General features: G+C 44.4%; 1 protein-coding gene across 1 annotated transcript in view; it reads right to left on the reverse strand.

Annotated features, from left to right (window-relative positions):
- The window catches only part of LOC311245767 (soluble guanylate cyclase 88E-like), a 114,706-nt gene that overhangs the window by 39,850 nt on the left and 55,498 nt on the right, over nucleotides 1-19,358 (reverse strand). The window contains exons 10-12 of the mRNA XM_084335746.1: nucleotides 6,137-6,257; nucleotides 2,802-2,931; nucleotides 2,222-2,368 (exon numbers count right to left, since the gene is read on the reverse strand). Of these exons, the coding sequence (XP_084191872.1) occupies nucleotides 2,222-2,368; nucleotides 2,802-2,931; nucleotides 6,137-6,257 (398 nt within the window). The remainder of the gene's footprint in view (nucleotides 1-2,221; nucleotides 2,369-2,801; nucleotides 2,932-6,136; nucleotides 6,258-19,358) is intronic.

Here is a 19,358-nt window from a genome sequence, read left to right on the forward strand (position 1 = left end):
ACACACACCCTGCATACCGTATATCGGTATCGGTTGATATTTGTATCGGAAATTAAGAGTTGGACAATATCGAACATCCCTACTTAAAATCATTGGTAAACAAGCATAGTGCTGAAAATATACAATTTGACTGCTGTTTTGAGAGGGTTAGGGTCTTTACTCTTGGCTACATTTGAAAAGGAAACGCAACATTAATTAATAGGTTCTGTATTCATCTATTTATGGCGTGATATCCATCTCGTACTGGTACTGGACCGCTCGAGCTTAAGGGGTTACGTTTATTTTGTAGTGTTGTAGTTGTTTCGTGTATCTACTGCTAAAGAGGGTGGATGATTAGCCTAACTACAGTGGCCGGTAGTCTAAAATACACGGGTAGCATCTTCTTTTCTGAAAGTATTTAAAAAAAAAAAACATCAGACAACAGGGACAGCGATGGTCGCTAGCTTACTAGTAGATGACTTTAGATAGCGGTAAGAGTGATGATTTCTGCTAAAGTGAAATATCCATTTAAGTTTTCTATTGTGTTGCTTGGTATAAACTGAACTTCCCTATGACTACCTGACTGCCTGCCAATGCATACGTTCATTCTCTTAAATTAAGTTGAACATTTATTAATCCCCTCAAGGAAATTTGTCCTCTGCATTTGACCCATCCTAACTATTTAGGAGCAGTGGGCAGCCACACAGTATGGAGCCCGGGGACCAACTCCAGTTGTAATGCCAGTACCTTGGTCAAGGGACCAGCTCCAGTTGTAATGCCAGTACCTTGGTCTAGGGACCAGCTCCAGTTGTAATGCCAGTACCTTGCTCGAAGGGACCAGCTCCAGTTGTAATGCCAGTACCTTGGTCCAGGGACCAGCTCCAGTTGTAATACCAGTACCTTGGTCAAGGGACCAGCTCCAGTTGTAATGCCAGTACCTTGGTCAAGGGACCAGCTCCAGTTGTAATGCCAGTACCTTGGTCCAGGGACCAGCTCCAGTTGTAATGCCAGTACCTTTGTCAAGGGACCAACTCCAGGTGTAATGCCAGTACCTTGCTCGAAGGGACCAACTCCAGTTGTAATGCCAGTACCTTGGTCAAGGGACCAACTCCAGTTATAATGCCAGTACCTTGTTCCAGGGACCAACTCCAGTTGTAATGCCAGTACCTTGGTCAAGGGACCAACTCCAGCTGTAATGCCAGTACCTTGGTCAAGGGACCAACTCCAGCTGTAATGCCAGTACCTTGGTCAAGGGACCAACTCCAGCTGTAATGCCAGTACCTTGGTCAAGGGACCAGCTCCAGTTGTAATGCCAGTACCTTGGTCAAGGGACCAACTCCAGCTGTAATGCCCGTACCTTGGTCAAGGGACCAACTCCAGCTGTAATGCCAGTACCTTGGTCAAGGGACCAACTCCAGCTGTAATGCCAGTACCTTTGTCAAGGGACCAACTCCAGGTGTAATGCCAGTACCTTGCTCGAAGGGACCAACTCCAGTTGTAATGCCAGTACCTTGGTCAAGGGACCAACTCCAGTTATAATGCCAGTACCTTGTTCCAGGGACCAACTCCAGTTGTAATGCCAGTACCTTGGTCAAGGGACCAACTCCAGCTGTAATGCCAGTACCTTGGTCAAGGGACCAACTCCAGCTGTAATGCCAGTACCTTGGTCAAGGGACCAACTCCAGCTGTAATGCCAGTACCTTGGTCAAGGGACCAGCTCCAGTTGTAATGCCAGTACCTTGGTCAAGGGACCAACTCCAGCTGTAATGCCCGTACCTTGGTCAAGGGACCAACTCCAGCTGTAATGCCAGTACCTTGGTCAAGGGACCAACTCCAGCTGTAATGCCAGTACCTTGGTCAAGGGACCAACTCCAGCTGTAATGCCAGTACCTTGGTCAAGGGACCAACTCCAGCTGTAATGCCAGTACCTTGGTCAAGGGACCAACTCCAGCTGTAATGCCAGTACCTTGGTCCAGGGACCAATTCCAGTTGTAATGCCAGTACCTTGGTCCAGGGACCAACTCCAGTTGTAATGCCAGTACCTTGGTCACGGGACCAACTCCAGTTGTAATGCCAGTACCTTGGTCAAGGGACCAACTCCAGAGGAAACCCACACAAACATGGAGAGAATGCAAACTCCACATAGAAAGGCCCCCTGCTGGGGATTGAACCCAGGACCTCCTTGTGAGGCAACAGTGCTAACCACTGTGCCACTGTGCTGCTTTTATGTCTTGTCCTGTACCTGGCATGTCTCTAGGGCAGTGACGCCCTTCCTGAGGCGGTCGGCCACAGCTTTGGGGATCATGGCGTACAGCAGGGAGTCCCCTCTCTTCTTCTCCTCATCCAGCTTCTTGATGATCTCCTGCAGCTGGGCGTACTTCTGTTGCTCCTGGACAAAAACACCACACATGCGACACAAGAGTGAGATGTACCAACAAAGTACTTTGGAATAGACAGGAAAATGGGGGGCATAGGGTGGTGGGGTAAATAAATATGTTTGTTTGTATGTAGTATGTTTCCTCCTAATTGGATTAGAACTATAGGAGATATACACATAAACATACATACAGACAGACATACAGACAGACAGACAGACAGACAGACAGACAGACAGACAGACAGACAGACAGACAGACAGACACACACACATGGACAGGAGTGATAACCTGAATACCCCCTCGCCAGCACTTCATGTGCACAGGTGTAATCAAACCGATACCTCACTTATCTACTGACCCTCTGGAGCTCACTCAATGACCCCTGGGGATCCCCTTGACTACAGTCATGGGAAGCCCTGGTGTAGCAGGGAGTGTCTGGCTCACCTGGTCCAGAGCCAGCTGCAGCTCGGCCGACTGCTGTGTTCCAGCCAGGATCAGCTCTCTGCTGGAGTCATGCAGGTTCAGATCGTTCACATACACCCCCATCTTGATCATGTCCTCCACCGTCTCAATACTGCAAGAACAAGGGGAGAGGAGGAGAAGTGTATTCATGATAACCACGAGGACAGAGCAGATATAAATCAATGCATCCAATTGGCATTTCGCTGCTGCCTCTTAACTTTTCTTTTCTCTTTCTAAATGTGAATTGAAAGTTGACATGGTCCTTAACTCATTCAGCGCCATGAACTGTCCCCATCTCTGCCACTTCAGGCCAGCTTAAAATGGTAATTTTCACGGTGTTTCATGATGTTTGCAGAGCTGTGTGTGTTCTGTATTATAGCTGTGGAGACAATGGTGTGGTCATTTGACAGACACTACTTGTAGTCCAACATGGAAAAAAGAGTTTGTTTAACTTTCTACACAGTGTAGTTTGTAGTTTATTACACTCTAAACATCGCATTTCCAAGATAATCCAGTCTTTTCCCATAGATTGCGCGATATATGCAATAAGCCCCTGAAACCCCAAATACTCTCAAATCAAAGGTATATACCATGTACACATGTACCTTCACAAAATCATCAAGGGTGTGTGTGGGGGGGGGGGGGGGGGGGGGTTGTTTTAATAAACTGTGATCGTGTTTGACGAGCATGTTTAAAAAAAACACAAAACTGTGATCGTTAGAAAAACATGTTTCAGGTTCGGTAAAATAGACATAGAATATACCTTACCTTAGCCAGAAGGTATTCCAAAAAGAATAATTCCAAGTGATCGCATCGCCATTGCGATTACCAGTGTATATGTCTATACACGTTTCGATGGGAAATACGCTTCGGCAACGGAATTTCAAGGCGATCGCCGTGAATCTCTGTTCAAGCAGGAGGAGGAGCCCTTACAACCACAAAAAAAGGAAAACGTGTATCCACACCAAGCCAATCCAGTTTAAAGGTAGGCGATACTGCCACCTGGTGATATTCGATCGGCATTGCAATTCCAATGTAGGCAAACGAGCCAGGGACGGCTAGAATGATCCGGATGATGATTTAGAACGGGGATCAAAGGAAAAATATCAAAGGATCTAAAAACGTATTATTATGTGTTTGGTGCTCAAGCGTTGGCGAGGAAACACGTAATATTATGTGTTTGGCGCTGAATGAGTTAATGTGCTGAGTAGGTTTTATGACATTAAGAGGCCAGTAGAACCAATTCAAACCTGTATTGTATTCACCTCATGCTTCTAGGCAAGAAGGACGCTGCCACCTTGTCGCTTTTGTATTTCCACTTCCCACGTGCAACACGACACGGTATCTAGGAAGGGATATATTAGCCTTCCAGGTCTGCCAATGTTTAATAAAAAACTGCAGGTTCTTTTTCTTTACAAAATGTCTTTGAAACAACTAAGCAGATTATGCTCATATAGTCTGGCTGTCTTCATTTTTATGAAGACTAATAGTCATAGATTTGTCGACTAATCAATTAGTTTATTTAAATCGACAAATCTGTAAAATTGTGTTTCCCAAATGCAATTGTACAGAAATACCTCTTTAGAACTAGTGCTTGCCAGGTATGTTATCCTTTTTCAAAAGAGATCTCATTCTGCATGGAAAAGGGCATACAAATCAACTCATTGACTAACAAAGTGGTCAACTAAAACCAAACCGACAGAACCTGCATATAGATGCATTATTTAGAAAATTTGAGAATATCTGCACAAACAGAGACGATTGTGCAGATATATTGTACTTTCCATCACTTTCTGTGCTAACACGGAGTTATACACAGTTGGAAAGAGGATGGCTTGGCAGCTTTCTAACAATAACATTATTATTTATCTTCTAATTAGTAGGCACCTGAATATCAAGTGTCAGTGGAAAGCTCTCTGGGGGCCAGTTCCATGGAGGCCAGGAATACATGTATGTTTAATATAATATGAGTTTAACATGTTTGGGCCCATTCAATGGACTTGTTTAGGGGCCCAGTCATTTCTGTCCTCTGCAGTATGACACATGTATTGGGTAAAATAATGACAAAAGAGCAGAAAATCTACATTTTGATGAAAAACACTTAAATGCAAAATGGTCATTGTGACGTCCCGACTACAAATGACAGAATGAGTCACATAACTGCCTTCAGTCTTACATGGGCGAAAACAAGTCACATAACTGCCTTCAGTCTTACATGGGCGAAAACAAGTCACATAACTGCCTTCAGTCTTACATGGGCGAAAACAAGTCTTACATGGGCGAAAACAAGTCACATAACTGCCTTCAGTCTTACATGGGCGAAAACAAGTCTTACATGGGCGAAAACAAGTCACATAACTTCCTTCAGTCTTACAGGGGCGAAAACAAGTCTTACAGGGGCGAAAACAAGTCTTACATGGGTGAAAACAAGTCACATAACTTCCTTCAGTCTTACAGGGGCGAAAACAAGTCTTACATGGGCGAAAACAAGTCTCATAACTTCCTTCAGTCTTACATGGGCGAAAACAAGTCACATAACTGCCTTCAGTCTTACATGGGCGAAAACAAGTCACATAACTGCCTTCAGTCTTACATGGGCGAAAACAAGTCACATAACTGCCTTCAGTCTTACATGGGCGAAGTCTTACATGGGCGAAAACAAGTCACATAACTGCCTTCAGTCTTACATGGGTGAAAACAAGTCACATAACTTCCTTCAGTCTTACAGGGGCGAAAACAAGTCTTACATGGGCGAAAACAAGTCTCATAACTTCCTTCAGTCTTACATGGGCGAAAACAAGTCACATAACTGCCTTCAGTCTTACATGGGCGAAAACAAGTCACATAACTGCCTTCAGTCTTACATGGGTGAAAACAAGTCTTACATGGGCGAAAACAAGTCACATAATTGCCTTCAGTCTTACATGGGCGAAAACAAGTCACATAACTGCCTTCAGTCTTACATGGGCGAAAACAAGTCTTACATGGGCGAAAACAAGTCACATAACTGCCTTCAGTCTTACAGGGGCGAAAACAAGTCACATAACTGCCTTCAGTCTTACATGGGTGAAAACAAGTCACATAACTGCCTTCAGTCTTACAGGGGCGAAAACAAGTCACATAACTGCCTTCAGTCTTACAGGGGTGAAAACAAGTCACATAACTGCCTTCAGTCTTACATGGGCGAAAACAAGTCTTACATGGGCGAAAACAAGTCACATAACTTCCTTCAGTCTTACAGGGGCGAAAACAAGTCACATAACTGCCTTCAGTCTTACATGGGCGAAAACAAGTCACATAACTGCCTTCAGTCTTACATGGGCGTCCCCAGGAAGATGAGCGAGTCCCACTGAGGGACATACTTCATCTGGCCCTTCAGGTGGAGAGGCTTCTTTGGAGGTTCCCGCATGTCCTCGAAAATGGTCTCGCTGCACTTCCCTGACAATGGCAAGAAAAGGGGTGTATGATTATGAGGTAATTGAGGTAAGATGAGCAGCAGGGTGGTGTGTGTGGGGGGGGGGGGGGGGTAAACCCACCTAAACCCACCTAAACCCAGTTTACCACATTTTAAAATGTGAAATAGAGTTTACCCATCTTTTTGGGTTTCCTGATGTAAATCGTGAAATTAATGCATACTGTTGTATGGGCAGAGATGGGGGTTATAATCTAAGAGAGAAATTGAATTTAAAACAACCTATTGTCCGTACTACTCCCAAAAGTAAGTGCATCTCAGTTTGTGGGGTATCCATTTGGAATGGCCTTGATAAAAACAAGTACTATTGAAATGTTTAAATGCAGATATAAACAGGAATTCTTGGACAAGTATGAGTTAGAGGAGCTTGAAAATAACGTGAACTAGTATTTTTGTAATTATTTATTTATCTTTTGCTGTAGTGGATAGGTATATTATTTTTGATATTGATGGATAACTTATTACATATTAATATGATATTGTAAGGAAGGGGCAGGACGAGATAAGCTTTGCTTCTTTCTGTCCCTTCTCGAACAAAACCAGTTGTCTTGAGCTATGTTGGCAATTGCTTCCATGTCTAGGAAGATATATTTTATTTAATTTGTATTTGTTTTTTATTTAGTTTTTTTTATTTAATTTTCATTTAGTTTTTGTAATTTTGTTATTTAAAGTGTGTGTGTTTATGTTTGTTCGAGATCAAAAGATCAAATCAAATCAAATACATTGTAATACACAGTACCGGTCCCAAAATGACATCACGTCATAAATCAATCTGTCTAGACTGAATGACATAATGTTTGTTTTTCCCCCCAAATGTATCCAACAGTAAACATCCTAACCATGTCACAACAGCAGTCATAGTGTATATTTTCAGCAATACGTTTGTTTACCAATAGGTTAAAGTGTTATTAATGAAATATGAGTTTAGGAATTGTATTCAATAGATCGCGAATTTCGACCGGAAATAAATCCGAGCGGCCATTTTGCTGTAGTCATTATGATGAAGGAAAGACAGGGCTTTTAATGAGTGTTGACATTTCTAAAAACTACATCTCCTAGGGTTCTCCAGATTTCTGGAATCAAATGACTTCCTGATTATTATTTTTTATTTCTCTTATTTCTTATATACCACATATTTCACATAGTACAGAGGTATTTTAAGAAAATGTATTGTGCAAAACTGCAACACTTTTCTCAAGTGTCTGCAGGCAGGTAACGCATATCTTGGATCGTGTTTTGACAATGTCTTTAAAGCCCTTTCGATCGACAGTTTGAAAAGGAACCATGTCCTCCTTACACAAGTAAACAGTGACAGCGTTTGTCATGTCGGTCCACCGCTGGCTTTTTTTGTCATTGTTGAAACATCAATAATAATAATTAAAAAAAAAAAGTATTCTGTTACAGCTGCTGAGCTATATACTATAGCTAATGTCCATCAATATATTCCTTTGGAATGAAATAGGTTCAAGAATCGAATCAGGATTGTTAGCAGAGAGAGAGAGGGAGGGAGAGAGGGAGGCAGGGGGGAGAGAGAGAGAGAGTGAGTGAGAAAGAGAGAGAGCTGCTAGGAGTAGCCAACGTCAGCTTGCTGAAGCTACATCAACAGGCTGCTAGTAGAGCTAACGTTAGCTTTCTGAGGCTACATCAACATTTAACATTACTTAAGATTTTTGTGCGACGTGGGCATTCCAGAATGGCGAGGATGCAAAGCATGTTAGACGATTGGACCCGTCGCAGAGTTTACATTACACATAGAAACTGCGCGACTCGCGAGAGAAGTTGTCACACACAGCTGTGTGCAACGCAGGGCTGAAGTGCTAGTTTGCTTCTTGAATTGAAGTTCCGCTCTGTTCCGTGTCTATTATGAAATGACAATTGCGCGTTGACACGGCCACTACGCAAAGCCTCTGTGCTCCTAAATAATTTGTCCACATATCTATTTTTAGGGGGAAATCCGAGTGAAATAGTCGCACTGTGGAGCCCTGTCTCGGCGGGCTGGCGTTGGCTCCGCTCCTGGCAGCCCCCTCCCTCCACACTGTGTTGCTCTACCGGTCACAAGGTATAGTAAAAATCCATACCGTAGCGCAAATTCATACCGTTTATACCATATACCGTTTATACCGTCCACCCCTACCTACTACAATAACCTAGGTGTCCGCAAAGACGATTTCAAACTAGAAATGGTAACAACAGCTGAGGTACTCAAAAAACTGAGCGCCCTCCAACCTAACAAGGCCACTGGCCATGACAATATCCCCTCCAAATTCCTGAGAGACTCAGCAGCCGCCATCACCCCAGTCATCACACACATAATAAACCTCTCCATAAAACAGGGACACGTACCCAAAGACTTCAAAATTGCAAGAGTAACCCCCCTGCACAAAAAGGGCAGCAAATTAGACCCAGGCAACTACCGCCCTGTTTCTATTCTTACCTACATCTCGAAAAGTCATGGAAAAAATAGTATATGAACAGGTCGAAAGGTAATCTACGAATTACAATCTGGCTTCAGAACATCCCACTCCACTGAACGACCACATCAAACAAGAGGTGGACGCGGGCAAATACTGCAGCATGGTCATGCTGGACCTACAACAGGCCTTCGACACTGTCAATCACTCCATTCTGATTGACAAGCTAAAAGCAATTGGTTTTGATAGTCTATCAGTGAGCTGGATGCAATCCTACCTGGAGGGGAGAGAACAGATGGTGGAGGTAAACGGTACCCTATCCCCCCCCTTCCAGTGAGCTGTGGTGGTGTTCCACAAGGAAGCATACTAGGGCCGCTACTGTTCCTAATTTATGCAAATGACATGTCGTCAGCTTGTGACTGCAACTTGTTGACGACTCAGCCCTGCTGGTCTCTGACAAGAACAACAAAAAACCCTCAGCTCTGAACTAGGCAGAATCTGCACCTGGCTCGCTGATAACAAACTATCATTACACCTGGGTAAAACAGAGTCCATTCTCTTCGGTTCAAATAACAAACTCAGCAAGACCGACGGCTTCTCAGTTACAGTGGGTGACAATATTGTCACGAGGTAAGATGAAATAACATACCTAGGTTCCATCCTAGAGGCAAATCTTTCCTGTGACAAAATGGCATCCAATGTAATCAAAAAAGTCAACCAACGAACTAGATTCTTGTACCGGATCTCCTCTCTGGTAAACAAGAATACCCTGAAGCCTCTGGCAGGAGCACTCATTCAAGGGTACTACGACTATGCTTGCACCTCATGGTACCAAAGCACCTCAAAGGCGCTAAAAACTAAATTACAAACATCACAAAAACTGGTCAGACTACTGCTTGACCTTACTAGAACCCACCTCACCCCTGCCCACATTGACAACCTAGGATGGCTTAGAGTAGACAACTTGCAATGGGCCTGGTCTACAAGATACACTACACGACTAAGGTACCCATGTACATGTCAAAATACTTCCCAAAGGTCAGTGAATACCACTACCACAACACCAGAGGGAGCTCCACAAATCATGTTAAACCCAGATTCTGCTCAAACAAGGGACTAAACACGTTTTGCAATTATGCCACATCAATATGGAACCCCCTACCCACAGCTGTAAAGGAATGTGAACCATTCACTACCCACTTTCAAAACCACTCTCAAGGAGCACCTACGGGAGACTGCAATTCGAAACTGACCCCTGTAAATGTCCTAACCCAACCCCCTCCAATGTACAGTTACCCCCCCCCAACCCCCTCCAATGTACAGTTTCCCCCCCGCCCCTCCCCACCTACCCACCCCCCCCACCCCCCCCACCCCACCTACCCAACCTCCTCCAATGTACAGTTTCTTCCCCCTCAAATGTATATACTCTCTTTTTTAGACCTTTTTTTTAAATCACAAACAGTACTGTATTTGTAGATCTGGTATGTCATAAATGTCTAGATGTAGCAGTACTGTCTATCTGTATGTCATGTATGTCATATATGTTATGATAAATTGAAAATGGGGGACCCTGATGTAAACAAGACGAAAGTCTTTCTCTGGTCTGCATCCACTTAACTCACTGGAGGCCAAACCCGAGATAGTCCGGGTTAACTCGCCATGCTCTGGGCGCCAAACCCGAGAAATCTCGTGTTTTAATCGATATTTATTTTATTAGCGATATCCATTTATTTTTCATCCATCCAGCCCGACGTTATCATTGGGAATGGGTCTGCGCTCGCAAAGGGCAAATACCGCTTCCTATCATCTCCTGGATGGTATTGCACATCATTGGATTGGATTGGCTGGGACTGTACATAAAAAAAATAAGTCCGGTCCAGGTTTTACTTCTCGGGCATGCAGTATCGTTATAACAGATGGACTGAGGACACTCAGAGCAGCGTGGATTATGTGTTTTGGATATATAACGTTAGATCAATAAACGCGATCAATATTTGGAATGGCGATCAGGAATTGGATTAATCCTTTTGCATGACATCAGATGGGGGGTAAGGACTTTATATTACGAATCTTGGGGTAATCAGATGTTCCTTTCACAGTCATCGGTGTGTGTGTGTGTGTGTGTGTGCGTGCGCGTGTGCGTGCGGTTCGCGCTGACCAAAGTACGGAGAAGCGATTTTTCAGACCCCGCTTCGCTTCGTGCATGAGGACACATATACTATCGATAATCTAGCGTTTATTTGAAAACAATTCATAAATCAAGCGACAAATGGCACGATTTCTAAGGAAATACATTTAAGCTCGATTTGCTGGAGTTTATTGAGATGAGACAGAACGCCCTAGAAATATATTGATATTCATCACGGTATAAAATGGAAATGTATGTATGAAAAAATTATCTGTTTCATGCATGTTGACTGGAAGCAACTCATTGACGATCACTGTGTTATTTAGATCTATTCTATTATATTTGATATGTTTTAAGCACTCGCAAATAAGTCCATTCCTCCATTGGATAAAGCATTGGCACCGAAGGGCCATCAGCAGAGGGCGCTGTTGGCCCTGAATGAGTTAACAATTGTGTGTATTGAGCTGTACTGTATTGTACCCATTCTGCAATCTGTTAATAAAATGTTCAATCAATCAATATTCTATATTCTATAATAATATTTCAAATTGCATGGGTCTGGATGGCAGAATTCAGTACTGTATCTACAAAACCTTCTGTTAAATCATCTTCCCTTTATTCATTTCCTTAGATTCTTTGTACACGTGATCTCAAGAAGGTACTGAACAAGCTTTTATGTCTGGTCATTTTTAGCATGGTGTTATTCACTGTCAAAGATGCAAAGAAAAATCATAATTCATATTCTCCTTTGTTTCATCACAATTTAAGCAAGCCTAGTGATAGACACAATATTTCTGACACTGGGAATGCATCCACTGAGGTCGATAGATGTCCCTAGATACCAAGAACATGCAAATGGACCTTGTAGAAGTGGAGCAATCTTCCATTTACTTAGGTATGTATTTTAGGTGGATTTTCAGAAAATAGGGCTCCGGGCTTAAAGGGGAACTATCTTATAAATGGCCTTTTTGAGTGTTTAGCATTGTTTCCTAGCTATGTGAACTTATATTAATATGATCTATGTCTCTAATTCTCATATTGGCGCATTCTTCCAATTCTCCTCTCACAATATTCACCCTCACTGAACTGAGTCATTTGAAAATGTGATGATCTGTGATGTCAGAAAGACACCGCTGCATGTTAATGTGGCTGTGTGGCATCAGGTACAAGATGAGCTGCACACAGTGGTTGGAGCCCAGGCTCAAAACGGCTTAAGATCTTGAGGTAGAAAAATGCTGTTTTTGAGGACTTGATTAGAAATACAAAACAATGAATAAAAAAAAAAAATATATTACAGAGGTGTTCCATAGACTCACAGGAATTGTGTAAAAGTGCCCAAATAGTGAAAGAAATAGTAAAACAGTTCCCCTTTAAGAGGAGTATTAATTCATTCAGCGCCATCGCTTAATGAGCCAGGGGGCGCTAGAACGCCATCGCTTTAATCAATGGGGAGACTGCAACATTTGTGAGTGCTTAAAATATATCTTATATTATAGCTATGGGTCTAATACACCCGTCGATGAGTTGCTTCAAGTCAACATGCACAAAACAGATTGTACATTTCCGTTTTATACCGTTTTGAATATGAATATAGTTTGGGTGCTTCTGAGTAATTCCAGGAAAAGACGCGATAATAGCGTTTTAGCGGAATACACTTATCACGTTGTCATTTTTCGCCTGATTATCGAATCTTCCTGAAATCAACGCTAGATTATCATTATTATCCTTCCTCGTGCATACATGAAATGGCCCTCATAGCGGGGCGCTCGCCCCCACCCCCACCACAGCCAACGGTAAAAAGCACATACACATACACACAGACAGCTTTGATCGCGGTAGAAAGAAATATCAGATCAACGCAAGATTTGATATATAGAGTCCTTACCTGGTAATGTATGTAAAAGAAATAATCCAATTATCTGATCGCCATTCCAAATACTGCTCGTGGAGCTCCGTCCCACATTGCATATACATTTACATTTACATTTAGTCATTTAGCTGACGCTTTTATCCAAAGCGACTTACAAGTTCTGTACGACAAGCCATCAGGAAGAGCACAACTCTATCAGCTGAGTAACAATGTTCATCAAAGTGTTGAGTGCTACAGTGTAGGTTAGTTTATTAGGACAAGTGCATGACAGTATGGTTAGTTAGGGTTAGATTTTTTTTTTTTTTTTTTTTTAATTCAGATAATGGTTGAAGAAGTGAGTCTTTAGTCGACGGCGAAAGATTGGACGTGTTTCGGCTGTCCTAACTGGGGTGGGTAGTTCATTCCACCATTGTGGGGCAAGGACTGAGAATAGGCGACTTCTCTTTGATGACCCTCCCGGAGCTTGGATAGGAGTAGGTCTGAGGCGGCCAGAAGATGCAGAGCGTAGGGGTCTTGAGGGTGTGTAGTTAGAGACCATTGACCGGAGGTAGGCGGGAGCAGTTCCCTTTGCCGCACAGTATGCTAGGTCAAGGGCCTTGAAGCGGATTCGTGCAGCAATGGGGAGCCAGTGCAGGTCCCTAAGAAGTGGGGTGACATGGGCCGACTTCGGTAGGTTTGAGATCAGGCGGGCCGCTGCGTTCTGAATGAGTTGAAGAGGCTTAGTGGCAGTGGCCGGGAGGCCAGCGAGCAGTGCGTTGCAGTAGTCGAGGCGGGAGATGACTGTTGATTGGACGAGGAGTTGGGTGGCTTCTTTTGTCAGGAAGGGGCGTATCCTTCTGACGTTGCTCAGGAGGAATCGGCAGGTTCTGGTTGTCGCTGCGATGTGAGCAGAGAAGTTCAACTGGTCGTCGAGGACAACACCAAGGTTCTTGGCGGTCGGGGACGCGGTCACAGCTGCATTCTCGACTGTGATGGAAAGGTCGGTCAGGGGGGAGGATTTGGCCGGCAGGTGGAGCAATTCTGTTTTGCTTAGGTTCAGTTTGAGGTGGTTGGTCGTCATCCAGGCGGAGATGTCGGACAGACAGGCCGAGATCCGCTCAGAGACGTGGATATCTGAGGGAGGGAAGGAGAGGAAGAGTTGAGTATCGTCGGCATAACAGTGGTAGGAGAAGCCATGAGACGTGATAATGTTACCCAGTGATTTAGTGTAGAGGGAGAAGAGAAGGGGTCCTAAAACCGAGCCCTGGGGGACACCCGTCCGCAGGGGGCGGGTGGCCGACAGGGTCCCTCTCCATGACACTTGGTAGGAGCGGTCATTGAGGTATGATGACAACCATGTCAGCGCAGAGCCAGCCACTCCCATTCCTGCGAGGGCCGCGAGGAGGATCTGGTGGTTGACTGTGTCGAAGGCTGCAGATAGATCTAGGAGAATCAGGACAGAGGAGAGGCCTTTCGCTTTTGCTAAGTGAAGTGCCTCTGTGACCGCAATGAGGGCTGTCTCTGTGGAGTGACCAGTCCTGAAGCCTGACTGATTAGGGTCTAGGAGGTCATTCTGTAAGAGATAAGCAGTAAGTTGGTTGGATACAGCACGTTCAAGTGTTTTAGAAAGGAAGGAGAGAAGAGAGACAGGACGGTAGTTGCCTATGACGGTAGGGTTCAGGGATGGTTTTTTTATGAGGGGCGTGACTCTGGCTTGTTTTAGGGAGGTGGGGACCACCCCCGAGTTGAGTGAGGAGTTGATGGTTGCAGTTAGGAATGGGAGGATGTCTGGTGCTATGGACTGGAGGAGTGGGGAAGGTAGCCGGTCCAGCTGGCATGTAGTCGGACGGTTCGACGTTACCAGTGTCAGGGTCTCGGCTTCTGTAATGGGAGAGAAAGATGACAGAGTGAAGGATGAGGTTCTCGATTCAGCATTTGGAATGGGTGGGGGTTGGGAGAAGGAGCTGCGGATGTTCTCCACTTTTTCCTCAAAGAAGATCGCAAAGTCTTCGGCAGAGAAAGATGAGGGAGGGGGGGGTGGGGGGGGAGTGAGGAGGGAGGACATGGTAGCATGCAGTTTGCGAAGATTCTTGGCAGAGGCCTCGATCCTATGGTGAAAGAAAGAAGCTTTGGCATTAGTAATGGTTTTGGAGAATGTTAACAAGAGGTTGTGATATGTGTCGATGTCAGCAGTGAGGCGTGACTTTCTATACTTCCTTTCAGCTGCTCTCAGGACCTGTCTTTGTTCTCTCACTGGATCTGTCAGCCATGGACTGGGTGGGGAACGGCGGGCAGGTTTCTCAACGAGGGGACAGAGCTTGTCGAAGGAGGTTGCAAGGGCTGAGAGGAGGGTGGAGGTTGCCATCTCTGTGGAGAGAGCAGAGAAGGTGTCACTCAAAGGTAGAGTGGATAGTATGTCAGAGGAGAGGGTGGAGGGGGATAGGGAGGGCAGGTTGCGTCTGAGTGAGACGGTTTGAGTTGGGGTGAAGACCTTTCGGTTAAGCATGAGAGTTAGTGAGAAGGATATGAAGGAATGGTCAGATACATGTAGGGGAGTTACCGTGGTGTTAATGATGCTGGAGTTACGTGAAAATATGAGATCCAAGGAGTTGCCTGCTTTGTGGGTGGGAGGCATGGCAGTGGGAGTCAGGTCAAATGATTGTAGGAGGGAGACTACTATGACTGACTGAGATGAGTCAGGCAGGTTGAAGTCGCTCAATAGAAGGAGAGGGGTACCATCTTCCGGTAAGGAGCTTAGAAGCATGTCCAGCTCATCTGTGAAGTGATCGAGCGGACCTGGAGGGCGGTAGAGTGTAACAATGGTGAGATTGAAAGGATTAGAGACAGATACTGCATGATATTCAAAAGAGGAGAGTGACAGTGCTGGGAGGGGTGTTACGTTTGTAGTCCATGAAGGAGATGTCATGAGGCCAGTGCCTCCACCCCGCCTGGAAGGTCGAGGTGTGTGAGTGAAGTTATAGTTTGTAGATAATGCTGCAGGTGTTGATGAGTTATTGGGGGTTATCCAGGTCTCAGTTAGAGCCAGGAGCTGCAGATTTTGACTATGGGCGTAGGCAGTAATGAAGTCAGCTTTCTTGACTGCTGATTGACAATTCCATAGGCCTCCCTGTACTGTGACAGGTGTATTAGTGGCTGTAGGAGGGTAGGATAGATTAGCCGGGTTGCTAGCAAACTGCCGTGGGTGGGTTGAGTCTGTTCTGGGGGAGCAGATTGTGGATATGAGACACATTGTGGTGTCAAGAGTGGCAGGGAGGAAGTAGAGAAATAGCAGAGTGGGAGGGAAAGGGAGATTTTTCAGAGTGGAGTGTAAGATAGGATTATGATGTACTTAGCACTGGGTGGATCCCTGGATCCCTCTGCTGAGAACTCCAGGAAAACTCCTCTTTGTCCCTCTTCGTTTCTCGACGCTTCGCTGACGCTAAGCCAGCAGGCCTTTAAATCCCTATCACTAATTAGTGCTTTCGAACACCTGGCCCTTAATGGGTCACTTAAGGAAACAAAATGGCCGCTTTAAACACGCCCCTTAATCAAGTCAGCTGGTCAAGTCAGCAATCAAGTCTCAGTTTAAAGATATTACTAAATGACTTAAAATGTCTTACCCTGATGCAGTGTAAGTCTCTCAGTGAATGAGCTGTCCTTCCACAACAGAATGTAGTACAGAGTGATTCCAGGAGAGGCTGAGGTTCTGCTTTTAAGCAGTGACAGGGCTCTGAGATCACACTCAGTACACAAGTGCTGTCTTTAAGCAGGAAGCAGCTTTTAATGGGTCACTTAAGGAAACAAAATGGCCGCTTTAAACACGCCCCTTAATCAAGTCAGCTGGTCAAGTCAGCAATCAAGTCTCAGTTTAAAGATATTACTAAATGACTTAAAATGTCTTACCCTGATGCAGTGTAAGTCTCTCAGTGAATGAGCTGTCCTTCCACAACAGAATGTAGTACATATGAAGGGGGGGGCAGCATCGCAGATGTAACGTTGTAAACACGAGTCCCCCGCCCGCACGGCTCAGATCGTCCCAGAAACTACACCATTTCTAATGGAGTGCAATACCGGCTGGAAGGCGTAGGCAGCGGTATTTGCCCTTTTGCAAACTCCGACCCATTCCCAATGATAACATCAGGCTGGATGGATGAAAAATGAATGGATATAGCTAATAAAAGAAATAACGATTAAAACCCGACTTTTTTCGTGATTGGCGCTGAACGGTTGGCAAGTTAACCCGACTTTTCTCGTGACTGGCGCTGAATGAGTTAATGGTTATGTGGTGTTTTTTTGAGGAAATAATAAAATTGTGGGGATGTTTATATTGGTGCTTGTTCTATGTTATTTCAGTCACCAACTAGTGTTTAGTTTACCAGGGGTGTAAAGTACTAGAGTAATTGTACTTCGTTACAATACTTAAGTACTTTTTTGTGGGATTTGTACTTTACTCAAGTATTATTAGGTTTGTATACTTGTACTTTTACTCAATTGCATTTCAGAGAAAAAAAACATACTTTTTACTCATTACATTTAAAATGCAGACCTACAAAGTACAAATCTCGCAGGTCCAACCATTTTAATTAGTATATTTGTTTCTCTGGCCGAACTAACATTAATGTTATTAATCCTGCAGCCGCACTTTATTTAAAAACAGCCAATCAAATCCCCATCAATGGAAAATTAACCGGCCCATACCCATGCTGATTGGTCCTTGTGCAAGACTAGAAAGCAGGGATCTCTGATTAAACACCTGCTATCAGAATAATAGATATATACAGTAGCTGAAGGTGCATGTACTGTAGAACGTCGGTTACAAAATCCAAAATCCACGTCATCCACGCTCTTCCTCCCCATTCCTCGTACCTGGTTCAACTAAGCTGATTCAAAGTCCTATTAGCCAGCTTAAATTAACCCGATGATTGATGTCAGGCTATCGCAGTTTCTCAAAGGCTGACTCGCACTCAAACAATCACGTTATTTTATTTTATTTAAATTTTCAGATTTTTCTCTGTTTTCTCCCCGTCCCAATTTAGTCGTTGTGCCAATTCCCCCCTTCCCCTACCTGGTTGTTATGCGCATGTTCTCCTACTGGTCGGTACAAGGGAACCCTGAAGTATCCGCACGCTTCCTCCGACACGTGCGACGACAGCCAGTGGCTCTCTTCTCACCTGGCAGCGAGGGCTCTCATTGGTGAAGTGTAACGCGTGGGAGGTCACGCTGCCTTCCTCAAGTCCTGCCTCCGCTGAGCAAGCGCCCAGACCTGACCTGTAGGCGTCGCTGTCCACAACGCCAGTTTCCCACCCACGGCTTCCCTCCCCCTAACCCAGCCAAACGAGTTAGTATAGCGATCAGCCCAAGCCAAGGCAATGCTGACTCCGGGAGTCGAGACCGCAGTCTCTTGCATTGGTGATGAGCGCAATCTCCGCTACGCCACCTGACCGCCCCAATCGCGTTATTTCGAACCAGACTTCAGTAATCAGTATAATTGTGCGTGCCCGTCCAGGTTCAAAAGGGGGAGGCGTCTATCGTGGAAACCATTATTTTCTAACGGGAAAATATCGCAGACAAGTTAAATGCATATGTATAGGCCCATTTTAAGTGCCTCATTAACCCAATCAATCAGATTATATTTCTTTAAATGTGCCTGCTGGCAGTAGGTTTAATGGAATGAATCATCGAATGAGATCTAACGAGCCCAAAGAGTATCTAATTGATATGAATGAATAGATACTTACGAGGATAATATGTACTGTATGCGCTTAGGTATCTGTACTATATAAATACATGGTTCCCAAAGTTTTTCTGAAATAACGGTGTCAGAGAGCTGCGACCCCCACTATTATAGGAGGTGGTTGAAACATGCAAACGTTCACACGCACATGCACTAATAAGCATTGGAGGCTTTTAACATGCACAATAACTACACAAAATAACACAATAATCAAACAACCATAAAATTAATACATATAGCGTGTTTCAGTTAGAAGGCTAATGTTCAACTCACCTAATGAGATGGATGGGCACTATAGCTTGGAGCATAACAAGTCCAGTCTGGGTTTAATTTTGGAGACAGCGACTCTGAGATCATCCTCCACATTCAGACGTGATCTGTACTTATTTTTTATAAGTCAGTGCAGAGAATGTTTTTTCGCATAGGTAGGTAGATTCAAATGGTGGATAGCTGTGCATATTCCTCCTTAATTGATATCCACAACTCAGCCAGCGGCTTGGACTGAAACACTGTTTTTAAGGTTTGTCGCTTGATTTCCTCTGGGAAATACATTTTAAACCGTTCAAGAAGGGCTTGGAGGTGGGCAGCGAGCTCGGAACCATTCTCTGTCAGAAACAAGCGCACCTCATCCCGCAGCTCAAACAGGTGTTGCATGTTCCGTAGCTCTGATGTGCAGTATATGCTGAAGCAGGTTCAAATTGATGGATGTGTTGCTATAGTGATTTAGCCAAACTTGCTTGGTGGAACCAAAAAGTCTGACTTATGTCAAGTTATCCTGAAAATGATCCAGCTAACTAAGTTAGCCACGTACGAGGAACAGAGCCCTGAACTGCTTGAAATGCCTTGTTTGTAATCCAGCCTTTCTTGCTAGAATGCCTCATTTTAGTCCATCCCCTTTTTCCATTAATATCTATGTCACTATGTAGTTTAATCTTGTCATATATG

Source organism: Notolepis coatsorum, assembly GCF_963971535.1.
Source record: "Notolepis coatsorum genome assembly, chromosome: 19".
NCBI classification, from domain to species: domain Eukaryota; kingdom Metazoa; phylum Chordata; class Actinopteri; order Aulopiformes; family Paralepididae; genus Notolepis; species Notolepis coatsorum.